Source organism: Rhineura floridana, chromosome 9 (genome assembly GCF_030035675.1).
Source record: "Rhineura floridana isolate rRhiFlo1 chromosome 9, rRhiFlo1.hap2, whole genome shotgun sequence".
Classification (NCBI taxonomy): domain Eukaryota; kingdom Metazoa; phylum Chordata; class Lepidosauria; order Squamata; family Rhineuridae; genus Rhineura; species Rhineura floridana.
In genome coordinates this window covers 127,056,586-127,077,720 of record NC_084488.1, presented here as the reverse complement: position 1 = coordinate 127,077,720, position 21,135 = coordinate 127,056,586, and the positions used below count along the sequence as shown (strand labels likewise).

Sequence of the window (21,135 nt, the reverse complement as noted above, 5' to 3'; positions counted from 1 at the left end):
TTCCCCATCCCACGGACTAGATTAACGACCTCTCGTTTGGCTGCTATGAAATGGTAGGAAGAACCCCTTAAAAGCTGGAGCAAATCTTGGCACTGGATCTGCTACCTCCTTGTCCAGCCCCCCCATGGCTTCTGCTAGGAGCCTTTGCGCAAGAGCGCTCACTGTCTGCCTGGCCCAGGGCTGTTTGCTCTGCTGGGCAGGGAGGGGCCTTTTCTCATCACCGGTTGTGGGTGATGCTGCCAGGGCTTGGAGGTGGGCCTTCGCTGCATGCCAAGTGTGTGCTTCCCAAAGGAACTGGCTGGGGGGGGGGGAGTTGCCCATCAGCTGAATCTCCTGGGACAGGAACAGCCATCCCCAACCTGGCCTTGGGCTGCTTGAAGCACCCACACCCTGACAGCTTCCTAGGGCCAACCCCAAAGTGGCACTTCAGTCAGTGGCCGGACTGCTGCAGGCAAAGAGGGCCAGGCCAGAGGAGGCAGCCGCATGCCCAGCTGACCCTTTCCCCAGAGTTATACCCAAAGTGGAAGTGGGCGCAGCAGCCAGGTGGGCACGGGGCCAGAAGGGGGATGTGCTGGTCCCTCCTCCAGCCCATGTTTTTTCTGCGGGGTGGGGAAGCCCTGTGTCATCTACCTCCAGCCTCAGTTCCCTCCCACCCCAATTCCTTCATGGTGGGCTACGTGAGGTGTGTCAGTCCTGCCCCACACAGAACCCAGAAAAAGGCGGTTCACGTTTGCTTTATTGGGCGGCTGCTGCTTCAACATGGCTTGGCTGGGGGGGGGGGGTGCAGGTGAGAAGGGGCTCATCCAAGCAGAAACAAGCCTGTGGAGCGCGCTCTGTCTGTGCATGCACAGGTGCAAATGTTTGAACTAGGCTGCTCCGGCCTCTCCTGTGAGCAGGGAGGGGTCCTCGCCCTCCCCTTGGGGCTCTGCCCATCTGCCCTGGTTGCCGTTGTGGGCTGTGGCACCTGGGGAGGAAAGGAGAAACAGTTATTGGGGAGAGAACAGGAGAACTGAGATCACCTTCCCTGCCCAAGTGGGGGCTGGCTGGGGGTGGGCAGGAGCAAGAAAGAAGAGAAATCACCTGTCCTGTGATCCACGGACGATTCTTGTGGGAGGTTGCCTTCAGCAGATGCTGCCCCCTGGAAAAAGCAGCTCACTGAGAGAAAGGCCCAGGCCGCCCCCTCCGCCCACCCACCTGCCTGCCCGCCTGGGAGTTACCTGCTCTCCGTGCCAGCATCTCTCTTCCAAGGCTGCTATCCCATTGTGCCCGACGTACGAGGCTGAGTCAGCCTGCCTGGGAGCAGGTGGTGGTGGGGCAGCTGTAAGGAGAAGCGACTGCAGCTGAAGGGGCTGCCCACCCTCCCTCCCGGCCCAAGAGAAAGGAAAGGGGGCACAGACAGCCCCATCCCAGGCCAGCCGATCCATCACCCCACCCAGGCTGTTTTTATCCGATCAGGGCGGGCTTTGCCTGCTATGGAGGAGCCTTTTCAACAGGTGATGCTGGCAGGGATTAAACTGGGACCTCCTGCATGGAGAAGGGGGCTCTGCCTCCGAGCTGTCGGCCCTTCCTGCAAAAGCACTGCAGCTACAGACCCCTGCAAGAGGCCCCAAGGGCAGCTGCCCAGCACTGGATCAGGCCAAGGGGAGCCTATCATCCAGCCCAGGCTCCTCACCAGCTGGCCAGATGTCTGTGACGGAAGCCCACAAGCAGGGCCTGGCAGCAAGTGGCGTTCAGAGGCCGCTGTCTCATGACAGCCAGCACTGGGAAGCGCTAAGGAGGCCGGGCAGCGCTGTGGAAGATGCACTCCAGGAGCAGGGAGCCACACAGCACTCTGCATAGAGGGACAAAGGTCACTCCCTCACTCGCACTTTCCCCGCCCCATGCAAGGGGAAGGGCAGGGGCCTTACCAGCCACAGGATCCTTTTCCAGAGGGAGAGTCTCCCCGTTGGGGGTGCTGGAGGGCTCGCATTCAGCCACCACTTTGGGAGCACCTGGCCCCGGACTGGGCAGCACCCCAAGCTCTGGGCTGCAGAAGGAGGCAGGTTCCGTGGCACTGGTGGGGGGTTGGGCTGCCTCACGGGGGCTAGCAAGTGGAGAACAACTTCCCGTGGCAGAGGAACCAGAGGCAGCTTCGTACTGAAGGGGCTCTTCAATCTGAGCCACCGGTCCCCTTTCAGTGGAGGTGGCGTGGCAGTGGGGCTGGGGTGGAGACTCTGTGTGGGGAGGGCTGCTGCGTGGGGAAGCACTGCAAGGGTCAAGAGGGCTGCCCGCCTTGGAGGGTGCTGCACCCACCTCAGGGCCACTGGAGGGGGAAGTGGCTATTTCCAGCAGGGCAAAGGGGTTGGGGGGGCCCAGCTCTGGGGGAGGAGTGCAGGGGGGGTCCCCTACCCTGGGAGCATCCAGTGATGGCAATGCATGGAAGGCAGCCTCAGCCCTGGGGCTGGTACTGGATGGGCCCCCCATGGCTAGCAGGGTGGGCGATGGGGGTGGGGAGGGGACAGTGGGGGTCCTTCTGTCTGGGATGGGGGGTGGGTGGGTTCTAGCCCCAGGGGTGGGGCCCAGAGGTGGGGGCTTGGACAGCCAAGGCAACAGAGGGGAGGCTGAGGGCTGGAAGTCTCCAGACGGGGGCCTGGCAGAAGGCTCTGGGCGGCGGAAGATGTAGGCCGATTCTGTGAGGCTGCGCTGGTAGCGGAGGAAGGGGCGGCGCGGGGGTCCTGAGACAAGGACAAAGATGCAACATGTAGGAACATGCAAAATTGGGCTTAAATGTTTTTAAAAAGTTTCCTGGGAGTGCGGTGGACTAAAATATTTTCTTCCTCATATTTGCCACAACCTTCTTAACTGAACTTGGCTTACATCTTCTGGCTCAAAATAAGTAAAATTAACCACCCCTGGTGGGATTACTCAGATGCAAAAGTGGTTCTGTTGCAAAGACAACAAGGCTCCAGCCTTGGTTACTGCAAGAAAATTACTTTCCTTAACAAGTTGTGCTGGGCGGCGGAGGATCAGGAACAACTCCAGGGACCAAATAAGGTCCACTGTGGTTTTTCACACCCACGCACCCCTTTCATGGTGCCTAAGCCAAACTGGTCGTGGCATTAACAGAGCACCCTCTCTGGCTGGAGCATGCCATGACAGTCAATGACACACACAACCACAGAGACAACACTGGCATTACGCACACACCCCATCACCACCAACCCTGCTGCTGCTGCCGCCATGACCACAAAGCGTGCAAGGAGCTCCCTCCCCTATGAGTAAGAAAGGTCCCGGTGAATGCTGGTGGAAGAGGCCTGGCCTGGCTGCCAGAGCCTGTGGCGGTCGACACTCACCTGGCCAGCCTCCTGCAGGAGATGGCAGTTCAGGGGCGCCTGAATCAGAGCCCGAACGCTCCCTCTGATGGAAGAAGGCCCGTGGATTGTGGGGGCGCTGCAAAGCCAGCACAGCCGCCTCCTGTGGAACAGAGAGGAGATGAAGGCTTCCTTCTGCACTTACCAGAGGGTCATCGGGAGGGAGGCCTGGCCCACAGTGAGGGAAGGGGAGCCCGGTAGCCAAGCTCCTCGCAGTAGCCAGCCAAGCCTTCTAGGAAGCCCTCAAGCAGCCCTGACTGTGGTCCTGCTTGCACTGGGAGACTGACTGTCTCTGAACGTGGAGATCCCTCTTAGCTACCCTACTTAATAGCCACCCTTGAACTAGGGATGCGAACCGTCAGCTGGGGCCAGTTTAAAGGCATTCCGGTATCAATCTGCATTTGTTCTCTGCTAGCCACTGCTTTTATCAATCCGTTTTTCTCCGCCTCACAAAAAGATTTGATATTAATATTTTCTCAAGCAAATACTGATGATTTTAAAGGAGATACCGATGTTTGAAATGAAATATTGATAGCATTATCATTCTTAATACTGATGTTTTAGAGGTGGGTTTGATTTAGAAAATCTGTTTTCCAAAACAGCCACGGAAAATTGCTACATAGCGAATAAGCAAATTAATGGATATTTCGGTTCCAAATCCAAACTGGGTGGAATTCTAGCACATCCCTTTCTTGAATTCGCCTCCATGCAGGGTACAAACTTGCAACCTACCCTGTTAAATTTGGCTTGGTGTTTCGGAGACCATTGTTGGAGCAGGGGGGCCCTGCACAGCCAGCAGCCTTTAGTATTGTCCAGAGCAGTCCTGCCCCCCCCCCGTTATGGGCTTACATTAAGTCATGGAAGTTCAGTAACTTCTGCTTGTTCTGATATTTGGGTCTCTGCAGAATTAGCATGAAACTGACTTGATCTCCCAGCTGTGGCTTCAAAGCCAGGGAGGTTTCTGGCTTAGCAGGAGGTACAGAGTTGGCAAAAGGAAGTCCTATTTTGCACAAGTTGTGGAACTTCTTGCTCCAAGATGTGCCTACAGCAAGTGGCTTCAATGGATGGCTCCAAGGGTTAGAGCAGTCTCCCCCAGCCTGCTGCTTTCCAGCTATTTTAGAATAGGACTACAACTCCTACCCGCAGCCAGCCACCACGGCCGAGTTAGAAAAATCCGTGGTCCTTACAGTGGCGCTTGTCTTTTAGCGGGATGGATAGGACTTGTCCTTACTAACATGTTATTGGATGAGCATTTTTTATTGTTCCTTGCTTTACATTTTCTTGTTTTAATGGTTTTATCTGTGGTATTTTAAGTTGCTTTGAGACTTTTTTGTTATAAAGTGACTATGATTCTATGACTAACAAATACAGTAAATAGTAACAGAGGAGGAGAAATCTATCAAGGCAGCCCATGAGCCATCCTGGCTAAGTGAAGCCTCCATGTTCAGAGGCAGTATACCTGTCTGCAAGATGTGGGTGGGTGGGTGCAAGTGGCCATGGAGGGCCGCTGTTGTCTTCATGCTGTGCTTGTGACCCCACCCCCTGCCTCTGCCTCCAACAACATCCAGTTGGCTTCTCTTGGAAACAACCATGCTGACAGGAAGATGGACAACATCTGGGCTAGCAAAGCCCTGCACATGCTTAAATTTCCTACCGGCCTCCACCTGAACTTGACCCACGATGGTCCTTGAAAGGCAAGCATCCTGCCAGGAAAGGGCTATGTCTTTTCCTCTGCGGTGGGAGAAGGGGGCACAGCAGGGACCACCCGCCCCCCAGCCCCTTTTCACTCACCGTGGCCTTCTCAGCCGAGCAGCTCAGGAGGCCACGTCCAACAAGCCCCTCCTCTTGCTCCTGCTGCTGCTGCTCCTGGGGGAGGAGATGGGAAGACAGGAAGGAAGAGTTGGGGCCCAGAGGGTGCCTTTCCACCACAGCTAAATGACAGGCAGAAAGTTCAACAGGAGAAGTATCTCCTACCCAATTTGAGGTCACCTGTTGGGATTCCTGCCTGCCAGTTGGGTAGTTAAGCACCCCAGGTAGGGCCCTGATAATGGTGCAGCCTGCCCTCCCTCCCTCCCAGGTCTCTTCCAGCTCCATGGGAAGAGGCCATGCTTCATACCGCCTCCCTTGGGCAGGCCGACCACTGCAAAACCACAGCCCCCCTGCCTGCTCGGGTTCACGGCTGCCCTAATCCCGGAGAAGGAGGACTCACCCATCGGGCCTGCTCCCTCCTGCGCTCCTCAGCCTCTAGCTGGGCCTGTTGCTTTCTGCAGGGGAAAGAGGGTGGCGTGGGTTAAGTAAACTGGCCCAGGCCGGAGTGGGAAAAGTGGGGGCCCCTCCTGACCCAAAGCAGGAAGTTGCTGTGGCCCTGGCCAGACCCACCCTGCAGTGAGGCCTAGGGGGCAGCAGGAGCCTCCCCGAACCCACACGGCAAGACACCCCAGGAGCGTTGGCATTTAGCCGCACCCGCTGCCAGGAGGAGAGGGGAGAAGTAGGGTGGGGGTGGGATTGCAGGGCTGAGACTGAGACTCAGGTGCCAACACAGGACAACTACACCTGGAGGGGGCGCTTGGGGAGGGAGGCCCAGGATGCCCCTCTGCAGCATGGCCAGCCTGACCAAACCTGGCGACGAGGAAGCTCCCCTCCATCTTGGCTGCTGGACCACCATTTTGTCAGAAAGCAAGGCTGTGGGATGTACCGAGGGCCCCGTGGCTAATGACCGCGTGCTCAAAGGGAGGGCGTTGGAGAGCAACGGCCCCTCCCCCAGCAGATGGCAAGGCTGCTGCCACCTTAAAAACCGTGAGACTGGGGGCGGGGGTGGCCCACTGTTTCCCCAGCTACACCCCAGGCAGAAAGGTTTTGCTCACCTCATCCCTGCCAAGGTGTGTCCGGCACCTTCGCTGTTTAGTTTTAGGCGACCACTGAAGACACGCCTTTTTACCCCGGCCTTTGACACCTGAGGTGCATAGGGCCCACCCTACTCTGTGGTGGTTCATCATTTTTATTGCCATTCTGCTTTAAAACTTGTATCCCACCCTGGGACCTTCGGATGAAGGGTGGCTAATAAATGTTAGCCATCACCTCCTCCTCAGAAAAGGATCTTACAGAGCTGGAGAAGGCCCAGAAAAGGACGGTGGATGTTATCGAGGGGTCAGCACCCCTGCCTTCAGCTCTGTGGCTTCACACATGTAAACTAAGTGCAGAGAATGACTTCAGGGCAGGGCCGCAGCTCAGCAGCAAAGCACCTGCTTTGGATGTAAAAGGCCTCAGCAGGTTCGCTCCCCGGCAGGATCTCTAGACAGGCTGGCAAGGAGCCTTCGCTCAAGGAGCTGCTGGGCGCCAGCGAGTAGCCCGCACTGAGCTGCACAGACCAACAGCGTGACTCGGGACAGAGTGTCAGGAGAGCCCTGCAGCCGCATCAGGCCAGGGAGCCCATCGACTGCAGCATCCTGTCGTCACAGCAGGCAGCCAGGCACCCCAAAGGGGAAAGGCCCACGAGCAGGCCCTGAGCGCAAAGGCTCCGCTCTCGCCCCTTGGGATGCCCCGCAACTGGCATTCGGAGCCTCCAGCCTTGGAGGGGGAACACAGCCATCGTGGCTGGTAGCCACTGAACCTCCACGTATTTGTCTAATCCTCTGTTAAAGCCATCAGGCTGGTGATCATCAGCGCCTCCTCTGGAGAGAACCCCCTAGTTAAGCTATGCACTGTGTGAATAAGGATTTTCTTTTGTCTGTCCTGAACACTCAGCTTCCTTGGATGTCCATGAGTTCTAGTGTTACGAGAGAGGGAGAAACGCTTCTCTCTCCACTCTCTCCATGCCATGCATAATTGTGTACACTTCTATCATGTCACCTCTTACTTGCTGCCTTTTCTCTAAGCCAAAATGTCCCAAATGCTGCAGCCTTCGTCACAGGGGAGTCGCTCCATCCCCTTGATCACTCGGATGGCCTTTTCTGAACCTTTTCCATCCATTATTGCAGATACACAGGGCATAAGGTAACTGTCTACGGCCACAACCTCCCCGACACACACATACATAGACAACACATCTGCCGCTGCTGCCTCCGTCCTGCCCTAGAGAAGCATCTGGAGCCAAGGGCTGCCGCAGCTACAGAGAAGGGGCCATGAAAACTTCCATGCGGGGGTGGGGGGCTTAAGCCGGGGGAGGAACTGATCCTGGAGCTCACAGCTGCTTTGTCTGTGGAGGAGCAGGGAAGCAAAGTCCTCCTCCACCACCACCACCACCAAGAAGTCCCAGTCGCCCCCACCTCTGCTCCTGGATGAGCCGCCCCTTCTCCTGCAGCCGGCGCTCCCTCTCAGCCGCCTCTCGCCGCTCCTCCTCCATGCGCTGCCGCTCCCAGCGCCTCCGCTCCTCCTGGGCCCTCTGACGCTCCTCCTCCCGACGCTCCTCCTCTTCCCTCTGGGGGTGTGAGCACATACAGGGCAAGCTGGAAAACTCCTCGGAGCCGCCCACATCTCTTCCCCTTGCCTCAGGGCCACCTTTGACTCCCTGCAGCCTTGCAGCTGGGGGAGCTCAGCTCCTGCCCTCCCTCCCCTGGCTGTGCCCAACTGATGGGGGGACAGGAGGGACTGCCCTGCCTCAGCCCCGGCCCCCTCCTCACCTCAGCCTGTGCCCAGAACGAGCTCCTCTTGGAGCGGAGAATCTCCAGGGCTGGATTCGTCTTCTTGTAATTGGTGCCCTGAGAAAAAAAAAGGACCTCTCGAGTCAAAGGGGGCTCCGGCTGAGAAGCAGCCTGTGCCACCCTTGCTCACAACCTCTCCTTAAAGTGGGAGGTCCTTGAGACCCCCATTTTGCAGTCACGCACCCCAGTGCCGAACTGCCTCCCTCCAGCCACCTGTGGCCAAATTCTAGGGGTTCTGGGCTTTCAAAGTGGATCTTGCAGCACAGAAAGAGGGACGCTGCCAGCATCCTGCCACCGAAATGTACACCGTCAACACCGCAAGGCCGCCACGGCAGAGCCCTTTGCCAGCGTGGCTTCCTTTCTGCAGGAACTGCCGCAGCAGGGAGACAAAGCGCAGCCACCAGGTGGCCAGTCCTCTCCAGGAAACCACTTCCACGCCCATGGCCCTGAAGCAGGTCTCCTGGTCTGGTCCCTCCCCCCTGTCTCTGGGAGCCACAGGCACAGAACAGCCCTCAATACCCCCCCATTGACATCAGGAAAAACTTCCTAACTGTTAAAGCCATACAACAATGGAACCGATGACCTAGAAAGGTAGTGGGCTCTCCGACACTGGAGGCCTTCAAGAGGCAGCTGGACAGCCATCTGTCAGGAATGCTTTGATTTGGATTCCTGCATTCAGCAGGCGGTTGGACTCGATGGCCTTGTAGGCCCCTTCCAACTCTACTATTCTATGATTCTATTCACCATAGGTGAAAATTGCTCCCTCTCCCTCCTCTGAGCTGGAGGGCTGATGGAAGGGAAGGGCCTTGATTCCAATGAGCCCCAAAGTAGAGGAGGGGGCAGACAAGCCTCTGTCTTTGGCACTCCCCTACACACGCATGCACAATTTTGCTTGTCCTCATTCTGGGCTCCAACCGCTGGTGCTGGTTGCTCCCAGCATCCCGTCCCTCTTACCACCAGCTCCTGAGGGTCACCAAGGGGCATCTTCTTGGTGGCAGCGCCTCCTGGTGGAGCAGCCAGGGACAGCAGGTGCCTCAGCCCATCCTGGGTCACCTCCTCAGCCCGGGAGGCCTTCACCACCAGCTGAGCTTCCTGCAGAGGGGAAGCAAAGGTGATGCACAGGACACTCAACTGGCAGCAGCAGCAGCTTTGCTCCATGTGTCCAGCAACATGCTTCATTTAAAGACCTTCCTAAAAAAACCCACACCAAGCTGAGCTGAGCCGTCTCCTACCAGGCACGCTCCTGCTCAGGGTCTCAGCCACAACCCCCACAGTGCCTTCCTGTCAAGCCAGGCTGTCTTCCTTATGGTGAATATTTCGGAAGGACCTAGCAGGAGCGAGGTGAAAGGGTGCCTAGCGAGCCCCAGCACCTCAGCCCTGCAAATCCCTCCCCACTTCCAAAGGGCCTGCACCCCAGGCCCCGTGACCCGCTGGCCCAGACGTTTGCTAGGGCAGTGGTGGAGGTTGCTGGGAAGAAGCCTGGGATGGCCGCCTCGGAGGAAACTATTTCCACCCCACCCCCAGCCTTGGATCCCTGGAATGTGTGAGCTCTTGGGAACCAGATGGCTGCAGCTGGTTTCCCTCTGGCTGCCAGGACCAGACCAGGCGGCTGGGAGCCAGCACTGGGGAAGGGAACACAGGCAGCCAGACTGCAGGGGGGGGGGAGGGCAAGCGGCCAAGGAACAGCCGGCTGCGCAGGCGCCACCCACAGGGGGCACAGCAGGGCAGACGCTGGGCCAGGGAGGCCAGCAGAACCTGAACCCTCTCCGCACCCCCAGCGGGGTCAGGGTCCTCCTGAGACAAGAGCAAGGAAGTGCCCAGAGCTGACTCAGCACCCTGGGGAGCAGAGCTCGCAGACAGAAAGGGGGAAAGCCTATCTCTGTGCAGGGAAACTCACCTTGAAAAAGGCCCGGATGGCAGGCAGGTGCCCGGCACACGCTTGCTGCTGCTGTTCCAAGACAGTCTCACCAACCTGGTGCCAAACAGAAAGGTCAGAAGCCAGTCCACCTTTTCCTGAAGGCTCTTGGGGCAATGGAGGGGGGCACCATCACATTTTCAAAAGAGCAGGGTGCAATGCAGGCTTCCTTGTGAGCCAGCCTCCTGGGCTCAGTGCAGTTATACACACAGAGCTATTCCTGCCATTGAAATAAACAAGGCAAGTCAAGATGCCTCAGAAGGTAGATCCCTTCCAACTCTATGAGCACCAGAACATGTTGGATCAGGCTCAATCTCTAAATTCCAAATAAATAATGGCCAGGAGAGATTTCACCCCACTCGTGCCCACTCAACTATATCCAGTGCCCCCCACAAAGATCCTGGGGCCACTCTGTGGTTGGGGTCTTCTGGGGAACTAACTCCTGGGGAGAAAAAGAGGCCAGGAAACAAGTTCACTGAGAACATTCTTGTTGGCCACTGTGGAAAAGAGGGTGCTGGACTAGATGGGCATCTGGGCTAGCCCAGCAACTGGGGTCTCTTCTTAGGAAGCCAATGCATGCTGTCCTGGCAGCCCTGGTCTGGAACCTCAGGTGTGTAGAATTTGATTGCAACTGTGAGAGAGATGCACTCTGCACACGCTCTTTAATCCTGCTGCAGCTGTTCCTCCACAGACAGTTGCTAGGCTGAACCCTTTCTAAAATTCAGTGCTGGAATTTCCCAAAGACCCACAGCTTGCCAGAACCACCTGCAGCAACAGGTGAGGCCGGCTAGGAAGATTTCTTTCAGTAGCTCTCTCAGACCCCTGAAGCGTCCCCTCCCTCCCACCCCACCCCACCCCACCCCCAGCTGAACGCAGCCAAGCATTCCTGGCCCTTGTGCAGTTTCATTCCAAGAGACACCCACCCTCTATCCCTCCCAGGAGGCAGGCAGGAAGTAGCAGGCAACGAAGTGCTGTCACCTTTGGGAGTCCAGCCAGCTCCTACCTCACTCCACCAGCACCACCCCAGTCTCTAGGAGTGGCTGAGCCCACCTGGAAGAAGAGGGGCGCGCCGGTTCCCACAACTCAGGCAAATACCATGGAGGGGAGATAGATGCTGGCCAGGAATGCACAGAGAGGACTCCCTGCAGGGCAAGGGAGGAGGCCTCCCCACACCAGCCATGGGGGCCACCAGTAAAGGCAGCAGCATGGAAGGCGGACAAATTGAGCCATGGGGCCACAATCCTCTGGGACATTCCCCTCACAAACCCTACTAATGTGAACAGTCCCTTGGAAAGCTGCTGCACGTATCAATGGTGCTCACAGAGGAGAAGCTGCTTGTTCCATTTGTAAGAAGGGGGGGCAGTATTTGGATTTTCCATCCTTTGCCCCAAAATGTCTTGAGCTGTTTCAGACCATGTCTCAGCCCACCACCCCAAATGCCTGGCTCATTCGTTAACCTTTTTATAAAGGACCCGTCAGAGTCATCAGTGGCTGTGCATCCTCCAGCACAGCCCTTGAAGTACTCTGCCCCCAAGAGACTCAGGAGCAACCCTACAACAGAGACAGGCCCCCTTCCAGCTCTACCAATATTCTTTCTGAGGGGCCCCGACCAGAACTGGGCCCAGTTTTGCAATGGGGCCACGCCAGAGAGACACTACGATATGGGCAGTTTTGTTTTTCACCCCTTCCTAATGATTCCTATGATGGAATTCACCTTTTTCATGACTGGTGCAAAATGGATCAACATTTTCATCTGCCAGAACTAAAAAGTCTCTTTCCTAATCAGTCACAGTTCAGATCCCAACAATGTACATGTGAGGAGTTTTTGCCCCAATGTGCATCACTTTACACTTGCTGGCATTGAACCACATTTGTTATTTTAATGGCTATTCATCCAATTTGGGGAAATTCTTTTGGAGCAACCCTCATTATCATCCAAAACAGTTTGGTGCCATCAGCAAACGTGAGCAACTTCCTGCTCACCCCTAACTTGGGTCATTTATGAACAAGTTAAAAAGCACAGGTCACAATACTGATCCTTGGGGGACCCCACTTGTTACCTCCCTCCAGAGGGAAATCTGTCCACTTATTCCTACTCTCTGCTTCCTCTTCTTTCACCAACTGCCATTCCATAACAGGACCTGCTGCCTTATCCCACGGGTGCTAAGTTCGGGTGCTAAGGAGGAAGTCGGGGGAGACATGTGGCAGAGATCCCCACAAGGACGAGTGTGTGAAAGCAGCTCCATTAAAGGACTGGACAGCAAAGCTGAACAATTGGCCGTGTCGTTTGGGTTCCTCCTGCCCACCAGAGAGAGAAGAACACCCTTCTGCAGGGTTTGGTCTGGCAGGCATCCCTGTGGGGACTCAAGAGCATCAAGAATAGCTGAATGTATGCAACAGCCACTCTCTATAGGCTCTGCCCTTCACTCTTTGCGATGGAAAACCCACCTCAACAGGTAGCAAGGGCCTGCCTGCTGCCCATGACTTTGGCTATGGGGCATCTCCCTCTTGCAGCAGACCCCCAGAGCTGCACATGCTTCACTCACCCAGTTGATGAGGACAACGTGTGGCTGCCCCGTAACGGCATCTGGGACGCGGCATAGCCCGTACATGACACTGCCGCTCTGGAACCGCCTGGCAAGTTCATCAGGACCCCCACCTGCAAAAGGAAATTGGATGAAAGGAGGGGCTTTCCCTGCCCCTGCCTCAAGCCAGCCAGATGAGCAAAAGGGGAAAGATGGCACTCAGCCCTTGGCAGTAGCTGTCTGGAGCCATTTCCAAGGCAGCCAGCTCCATCTGGTCAGAGCCACAGGCAACCCAGCCCTGCCCAGCTCCAGGGCCAGGGGAGGCATCCTTGAGAAATGGGAGTCTCCGATCCCCACAGAGAACTGTGGAGAGCCAACAGAGAGAGACCACAAATGGGGACGGGCCACAGCTCAGTGGCACAGGGCACCTGCTTCTCATGCAGGACCTGGACTCAGTCGGCAGCAGCATCTCCAGATAGGCCTGGGAAAGGCTCCCTGCCTGAACCCGGGCCTGGAGTGCTGCTGCCCTAGCCGGTGCAGATTGACTTGTTCATTTATTTAAATGTTTCTAAGCCACACTTTTCATAAAAGTATATCAAGGGGCATTACAAAAAATTGACAGAACTAAAAACCAATAAAAACATTGTTAAAAACAATAATAAAAGCATCCATTAGTACTGCATGGGTTGGAAAAGAAAATTCATATTAAAAGGCCTGTTTACAAAGTTCACTTTTCAGGAGACGCCGGAAGGAAGGAAGGAAGGAAGAAGGGAGGGAGGAAGGAAGGAAGGAAGGATGTCTCCGTTGCCAGGAATCTGCTCCTCCTGTGAGCAGTCCAGCCGTTGCATTCTGCCCTAGCTGCAGCTTCTCAACCTGATATAGGGCCGCCCCACACAAAGCATGTTGCAGTGACTGAGTCTTGACAGGAGTGAGCTAGCAGGCCGCTGACTGTGCAAGGCAACTCGGCCTGTTGCTTCCTAAGGAACAGATCAGGATCTCTGTGGCAATCTCATTGGGAGGCTTTGGAGAAGCCACTCAGACTCAGTTTCCCGTCTCTCAAGCGGATACGAGGAGGACCAGCTGCCCCAGGGACCCCCGATGAAGATTGTCAAGGGATGCAGAAATGGCCAGCAGTCCTAGAGTCTTACCTCCAGAGTCCAGGAGCTTCAGCGCGTTGGATTTTTCATATGCAAAGAGGGCCCTGGGGGGCAGGAGGAAAGGAATTATCATTACGAGCTGAAAGCAGGGAAGGGTGGCCCTCTTCTTTGCCTCCCCCTTGCACTTAGCGGGCCCTCATCAAAGCTCCCACAGCGGCTCTGATCTGCTGGCCAGGAAAGCCCCACTGCCCCTGCCCCCACCCCAGGCTGAGCTTCCACTCACTGCCCCCCAGTGTCTGGGCTCCAAGTGCAACATTCCCCCCCAAGGTGCAAGCAAGCTGTGTCAAGGCTTCTGGCAGCCTGGCCTTGATTCCTTGCAGCGGCACAGCAGGGCTCATCTCCAACGCAGCCCACTTCCAGAGGGAAACCTGAGAAGAATCAGAAGGGGAACGCCACCACTGCAGAGTGGACCACGCACACTCAGGCAGCGGACTCATCTCAGTTCCTAAGCTGGCCATGAGGCTGCCCGTTACAGTGAGCCAAAGGAGTTTATAGACGTTCAGGTATGCAAGGGTGAGGGCATGTGTCACAGATACACTGTGGAAGAGCAACATGGCTAGGTGACAGGCCCGCCTCGGCTTCCCTCGACCAGGCTGCAATGGCTGGAGCATGCAAAGGCGGCCCGCCCTGGCCCCCACGTCTCCCTCATTCACTGGGAGGGGCTGTTTCCTTTGCCCCCTGCCAAGCGGGTTGCCTGGGTGTGCATGCCAGCCTCTCTCTCTCTCTCTCTGCCTGCCCTTACCAACTTTGCCTGGCATGTGGGGGTGAAGAGGTGAGGAAGGAGCTTGTCCACTTTGGTTGTGGGGGTGGCAGGCTTACTTCAGGGGCGCCAACATATCCGAGGGGCCTCCACTGCTGCGCTCCCAGCCCAGCCCCTCTTCGGCCCTTGGGGAAGGCAGGCTACGGAAGTTCCCACACTCAGCAGGGGAGAGGGAAGGGGTTGGGTGCCAGCTCCCTGCCGGCACAGCTGCAGAGCAGGCCAAGGGGCATGCGCCAAGGGAAGGCGGCAGCCAGAGGCCTGAGAGGGCCTGCAGAAGGACGCATGGAGAAAGCCAGGAGCATGCACGGCCAGGACCTGTGCAAGCACAGGAGCAGCCAACGTCCCGCGGCATGGGAGCAAATGGCCCACGTGCAGGGAGGCCTGTGTGGATGCACCCCCAGTCTGGGCTCAGGGCCCAGATCTGGTTTTCTGTCACTCGGCCCCCTGCTGCGCCCCACCCCGCCCCAGCCACTGTCAGTCTGGTGGGCAGATGCTGCAAGGAAGGCGCTCAGCACAGGCCGCCTGCCTGCCTCTCACCCCTGTTGGTCCACACCTGCTGCTGGCTTCTCTCCACCCAGACCAAGCCTTCTTTGCCAGCCCCCAAAGGCAAAAGAATGCTGGGGAGACGCTGCCATGACGGGGCACGTCAAGCTGGGTGCCAATCAGGGTCAGAGAGCTGGACGCAGAACCACCAGACCTTACGCCGTATCTCCACAAGGCTTGCAGAGGAGAACCGTCCCCTGTACCGTGCCCGGGTTGTGTGTGTGTGTGTGTGGAAGGGGGACTTGGACACTGTCTCTGAGCTACAGCCTTCTCCGCAGGGAGGGGGGGAGGGTTCTGAAGACAGACAAATGTATTGGAGGCTCCTTGGCTGAGGATGAGGGGAAAGGCTGCTGGGGATGGAAGGGGAGGAAAGGAAGGGGGAATAGTCTCGGCCTCTCAAAACACAAGAAGCTTAAAAACAAACTGAAGGAAGTGCTTTTTCACGCAACACATCCTTAATGTACGGAATTCATAGCCAGAGGATGTTGCAGAGGTTGCTGAGCAGATGGGCGGCTTTTCAAAAGTATGCGTTCACTGTGGAGAGGAGAGGCCAATCCATGGCTCTAAGGCACAGCAGCTACGTTTGTTTGTTTACTTATAAAAATATTTAGAGATCACCCCCACATATAAAATATCAAGGCAATGGACAAGAAGATACGGGGAGGGGAGGAACCCACACAAAATCATCATGGAAGTGCCTGGCTCATCTGGAAAATCTGTAAGGACCTTGAAAGCAATGCAGTGATTACTAGGAGCCAACATGGATTTATGAAGAACAAATCCTGCCAAACTAATCTCATGTCGTTTTTTTCTATCAGGTAACCTCCCTTGTAGACTGTGGGAATGCGACGGACGTAAGTCAACTTCAGCAAAGCTTTTGACAAAGTGTCCCGTGATATTCTGATTAGCAAGCTAGCTAAATGTGGGCTGGATGGAACAACTATTAGATGGATCCACAGTTGGCTACAGAATCATACTCAAAGAGTGCTTATCAATGGTTCCTTCTCAAACTGGGCAGAAGTAACGAGTGGGGTACCACAGGGTTCGGTACAGAGGAGGGCAACAAGGATGATCAGGGGACTGGAAACAAAGCCCTATGGGGAGAGAATGAAAGAACTGGGCATGTTTAGCCTGGAGAAGAGAAGACTGAGGGGAGATATGATAGCACTCTTCAAGTACTTGAAAGGTTGCCACACACAGGAGGGCCGGGATCTCTTCTCGATCGTCCCAGAGTGCAGGACACGGAATAATGGGCTCAAGTTACAGGAAGCCATATTTCAACTGAACATCAGGAAAAACGTCCTAACTGTTAGAGCCACATGACAATGGAACCAATTACCTAGAGAGGTAGTGGGCTCTCCGACACTGGAGGCATTCAAGAGGCAGCTGGACAGCCATCTGTCAGGAATGCTTTGATTTGGACTCCTGCATTGAGAAGGGGGTTGACTTGATGGCCTTACAGACCCCTTCCAACTCTACTATTCTATGATTCTGTGAAAAGGTTTAATCAACTGAATAGGACCATTAGCATAAAAAGGTCTTTAAGAGACACCTGAGGGGTAGCAGCAAGGATGACTGGCTAAGAACGCTAAATGCCCAACTTCTGGTTGAGGCCAGTCAGACCACTGTGACACAAAGCTCTTCCACATGATCAGTGTGGGATATAAACGGAACCTTCATGTTCAAGGACAGTCTACCTCTGATACCAGCTATCAGAGCAAGGCCCATCACCTCTTTGCCTTGCTTGTGGGCTTCCAAGAGGCCTCTCTGGCTGACCACTGTTGGAAACAGGGCGTGAGGCTAGATAGATCCACACAGGCAGCTGTTACGTTCTTCTGTCTTAGCCAAGCCTCTCCTGCCCCCCTGCTCCCTGTGAGTGGCTGGCCCCTGCAGAGAACGGGGGGGGGATCTCCTCCATTTCTACTGACCTCCTATCCACGTTGGCCTTGTAGTCAGGGGAGCAGCCTCTCTCTCCCCCCGCCAAGCAGCTTCTGGCCCTGAATGAGAGGAAGTGCATCCGCTCCAGAACCATGAGGGCCAAAGCAGGATCTGGCGCAATGGGGCAGGTGGGGCTGGGGGGGCTGGGAAAGGACTCCCTCTGCAGCAGGCACTCTCAGAAGCAAGCCAGGTCCCTTGGATGGAGTCACCTGGGATGAAGCCCCCTCCTCAGGCCTAGGCCCATGGCTTTGCACGCCAGTGACACCCCTCCCCAATCCTTCACACCTCACTGCAAGGCTGGCCCCCCTTGGTCACAGAAGAACCCTGCAAGCCTCACCCCCACCCCCAGCTATTACTACTACCACCAATAATGTGGGGTGCAGCTTCCCCTTGGGGGCATCAGGGTGAAGTGCTGGAACTGGCACCAGATGAAAGGCTTGCTGGCTCCCTTCCCTCTTTCTTGGGAAGCCAGCCAACCCCCACCCCCCCACCCTAGATCCTGTTACACACACACAGCCCAGCCCAGCTCAGCTGCGCAGCACCCAAAGATCTTGCAGGGGCTGCACAACTGCCAACAGGAGAGAGAAGGGCAGGAGATGGGTGCCAGAGCACTCCAAGGGAGGGGAAATCATGGCACTGTGGCTGAGGTGCACCCCCTAGGAGGAGTGCCATGCGCCCCCCCTTGCAATACTCCTGTGGGCGGGTCCTGGGTGCTTGGCTAAGGCCCCCATTCTGGTTGGTGACTTGGGCATTCAGACCAAGGCAGGATGGGGCCACAAGGGAAGGGCCTGAGTACGGTTGGGGCCACACAGCCAAAAGGCCAGCACTGGGGAGGGGGGGTAGAGAGAGCTGCTGCCCACTGGCCTGCCTGGAGGAACGGCACAGTAAAGGGGAACCCGGCCTCCACCCAAAGTGTGCTTCGGGGGCTGGTGAGAGGAGGAGGGGTGCCTCCCACCCTGAAGGGGACCCCTCCTCCTGCTGCCCTGGCATGGTCCTGACCCACTCTGCCTTGCAAGTGGGGAAAGGGCAGCCAGACAGGTGCCCCCCCTTCTGGTCTAGGCTGAACGGTGGGCATTCTGCCCTCACACAGACAGAGAGAACCTTGCAAACAGACACCTGGAGAACGCCTGTCAGGGCAGGTAATGCCAGAGGTGCCCTTCAGGGTGAAGGCCCAGCCAAAGTGCCTGTGTGCAGGAGGGAGGGAGATGGAGAGGGCCTGTTTGCCTTCTCTGGTTGCTGGGAACTGGAACCCTGTCCTGCTGTGTCAAGCCGGGCTGGATTCCACCACAAAAGACTTCCTGGTAGGGATTTCAGCAGCTCTCCTTTGAAAGCACAGGGCCGGGCTGGGCTGGATCCCTGTCTCTGGGCTTTAAGGGCAGAGCCTTTCTCTCACTCCTTACAGGTTCAGGTGTTGGGATCCAGCCTGAACCTGAGCACATGGGGCCTGGGGGGGGCGGTCAGAGTGGGGAGTGAAAAGCCTTTGTCCAAGGCGGCCTTTCCTCCTGATTAGCCATCTTTCCAAAAGGGTCCCACACCCGTCCACTGACGTCCAGGGGGAAGGACTCTGCAACCATGCAGGGCTGCCTCCCACAAGGCAGGAACAGAGAGCTCCACGGCAAGACACACAGGCGTGCAAGGGTGTCCACACGCAGCAGGTGCCACACAGCACTCGTGCCAGAAGGTCCTCAGCAGGTCTAGGCTGGGATAGGCAGGAAGGGGAGAGAAAGGCAACTGCGGCACTGGAGGGCCCCTTCCCACCCCATACCCACAGCTCTCATGAGACAGTAAAAGGGGCCAGGGAGCCAGCTGTGCTCCAGCTGCAGGAACAATCTCCTCCATTTCCACTGCAAACCTTCCCACAGGCTGGCGCCCTCCACGTCTTTCCAGTTACACCTCCCATCAGGCCAGCATGGCACAGAAGTGCTGGCTGGTCCAGCTGCCTCTTCCTCCCCCACCCCAATTTCCTTTGGTTCCTGCAGGTCGGAAAATAAGTCCAAAATCCACCACCGCCGTTTCATAACCGGTGCGCTGCTGGCCCTCCCCACGGCTGCCTGAGCCTGATCTGCTCTGGACGTCCTTGGCGGGAGGCTGGGTTAGGCAAGAGCTGGCTGGGAGAGGAAGAATTAAGCAGCAGCTAGGTGAGGACAGGGCAGGGCCTTCCACCACCACCCCCGCACTAATTATGCAGTGATAAAGAGCACCTAACATTTACCCAAAGCAACATGTAGGCCAAGGCGGGAGGGGCCTGGATTCCTGGGTTCCATCCCCTTACATAGGCCTGATTCCAGAGAGGAAAATGGCTCCACCCGGCCATGGGTGCAAAAGGGGAATCACGGCATGTCTGTGACAAAACCCACCTAACACCCCCCCCCAGGTCAGGTCAGGAAACTGCCAGGGCAGGGGTGTCACAGAAGACCAAGAAACCTAGTTTGCCAGCTCCATCCCCAGGCAAAGTGCCCCCCCCTGCATCCCACCCGGACTGACTCACTGCAGCCTGGGTTGGGGGTCCCTCTTCCAAACCCAGATTGCTCAACTTCCTCATGAGCTTTCACTGAAGGGGCGGGAGGAGGAGGATGAAGTACAACCATGACACACACACCCATTACTCTCTTGGACATTGGCTTGTTCCTGTGAGAGTGGTGGAGGGTTATTGTTGTTGTTTTTGGTTTGATGTTTAAAAATGAAAAGCTGCCTGGGAGAGCTGGACAGAGCAGCAGCAAGGGGGAGGGGCGGCTTAACCATAAGAACATAAGAAGAGCCTGCTGGATCAGGCCACACACCACAGCTACTCTGGTGGGGCGGTGGGGCGGGGGAGGAGGGGCTTGATATGGGGTCATATCGCTACGCTGCCAGCCATTGCCAACCTGGTGCCCTCCTGCAGCTGCAGTCCAAAACATCCGGAGGGCTCCAGGTTGACAAACGCAGGTCTATTCCACCTCCTGTTTATAAGGCAAGGCGCGGTATCCCGGCAACTGGAGGAGAGGTGTGGGGTAGCCGTAGGCTGTGGGGCAGAGGAGAGACTCCTGGCCAGAACGGCTAGCAAACGGACCCCCATCCTAAATCAAGGCTGGATCACAGGCTGACTTGCTCGTGCCCCCGCTCGGGGGCCTCCGACTGACCTTGGGGGGGGGGGAAGCAGCTTCCTTCCTCCTCGTTCTTGGAGAGAGCATCCCAGAGGGCGCCTTCAGCAGCCCACCCAAGGCGCCCTGTCTCTCGGGGAGGGGCCCCGCCCTAGGCCCGCCAGGGGGTTGGGCGCGGAAAAGAGGTGCCGATCCTCTGCTTCCCCCCGTCCCCTGGCTGGCTGGCAGAAGCTTCCCTCGGTGAGCGCCCTGCTTCGGTGGGTGGGAAGGGGCCGCAGGGGCGTTCTGGGAAGGAGAACAGGGCGCGGAGCCCACCGACCCGCCCCCGGCCTGATGCCAGCGGGACTCCTTGCAAACTCAGAGGAGCGGGGGTCGCCTGCCGGCCCGCGCCCCACTCACCAGCTGGCGGCAGCTCGACCGCTCACCACGTCGCCCTTGGCCGCCAGCAGCGCCAGGCTGTGCTTCTCGAGGTTGATGCCGCCGCCCATCTCGAGCCCCCCGACGGCCGCACCGACTGGCTGCTGGGACGCCCCGATCGGCGGCAGGCCGGCAAGGACGTTCCCCCAAGCCCCGCCCAGCCCCAGCCCACCGCGGGGAGGGGCCAACCCGCCCGCCGGCCCGGAGCCTGCCTTTGGCCCGCCACGTCGGGGCGCCGAGGGAGCCGGCGGGCAGCCGTCTGCCGGGGGCGGAGCCTCGTCCCGACAGATCTCCTCCTCCTGGGACCGCTCCCTCTTCACACGTCCCTCGCTTCCTCGCCGGTCTGGGCTCCGGGCGCCTTTGCGCGGATTTCGCGCACTCCTGGGTTCTGCGTTGTAGGATCGGAGCGCTTCCCGCCTGTGTTCACACGTTCCCGAAGCTGCTTCCTTCTCCCCCTAAATGGTTATGACTGGATCATTCCCGCGGGGGCGGCCCAGACGTTTGACTCGCCGACCTCACCAAAGCAACACACACCGACCCGTCTCTTTCTGTGAGGATCCGACTGACCTCCAGGAACCGCTGAGCGCCAGGCTGGGGGCGGGATTGCCGGTGGTTCCCGACATGGCCCCCTCCGCACATCCCCGCTTTTGGTTGCTCTTCCACCGCTTGCTGTCCGCACGAGGACCGGCGCTGCACGGGGAAACGGCCCGATATTCCCGCCAGAATACCACTTGGCGGTCCTGTGTGCAAGGCCAGGCCGGGGCCCCTGGTGTGATGGGTTGGCTTGCACGAGCCCCTGGCAGTGTGGGA

General features: G+C 57.4%; 1 protein-coding gene across 3 annotated transcripts; it reads right to left on the bottom strand.

Moving 5' to 3' along the window:
* Positions 1 to 718: 718 nt before the first annotated feature.
* Positions 719 to 20,497, bottom strand: LOC133363949 (drebrin-like). Of its 3 annotated transcripts, XM_061583748.1 has the most exons (15): positions 20,308 to 20,497; positions 16,819 to 16,887; positions 13,579 to 13,631; positions 12,452 to 12,564; positions 9,888 to 9,962; positions 8,945 to 9,082; positions 7,970 to 8,047; positions 7,616 to 7,767; positions 5,560 to 5,614; positions 5,142 to 5,216; positions 3,333 to 3,453; positions 1,908 to 2,714; positions 1,218 to 1,318; positions 1,081 to 1,138; positions 719 to 964 (listed from the first exon to the last, which is right to left on the bottom strand). In XM_061583748.1, the coding sequence occupies exons 1-15, from the start codon at positions 20,394 to 20,396 to the stop codon at positions 867 to 869; spliced, it is 2,082 nt and encodes a 693-aa protein (XP_061439732.1). In that variant the 5' UTR covers positions 20,397 to 20,497; the 3' UTR covers positions 719 to 866. The 3 variants fall into 3 exon arrangements, with proteins under 3 accessions (XP_061439732.1, XP_061439731.1, XP_061439733.1); XM_061583747.1 differs by lacking the exon at positions 1,081 to 1,138; XM_061583749.1 differs by lacking the exons at positions 1,081 to 1,138; positions 16,819 to 16,887.
* Positions 20,498 to 21,135: the final 638 nt, after the last annotated feature.

Coding starts and splice junctions, on each gene's coding strand:
- LOC133363949 (XM_061583747.1), bottom strand. CDS start 20,396: ATGGGCGGCGGCATCAACCTCGAGAAGCACAGCCTGGCGCTGCTGGCG. Junction 16,888..20,307: donor GGTCGAGCTGCCGCCAGCTG/GTGAGTGGGGCG, acceptor CCTCTCATTCAG/GGCCAGAAGCTGCTTGGCGG. Junction 965..1,217: donor GATGCTGGCACGGAGAGCAG/GTAACTCCCAGG, acceptor TTTCCTCCCCAG/GTGCCACAGCCCACAACGGC.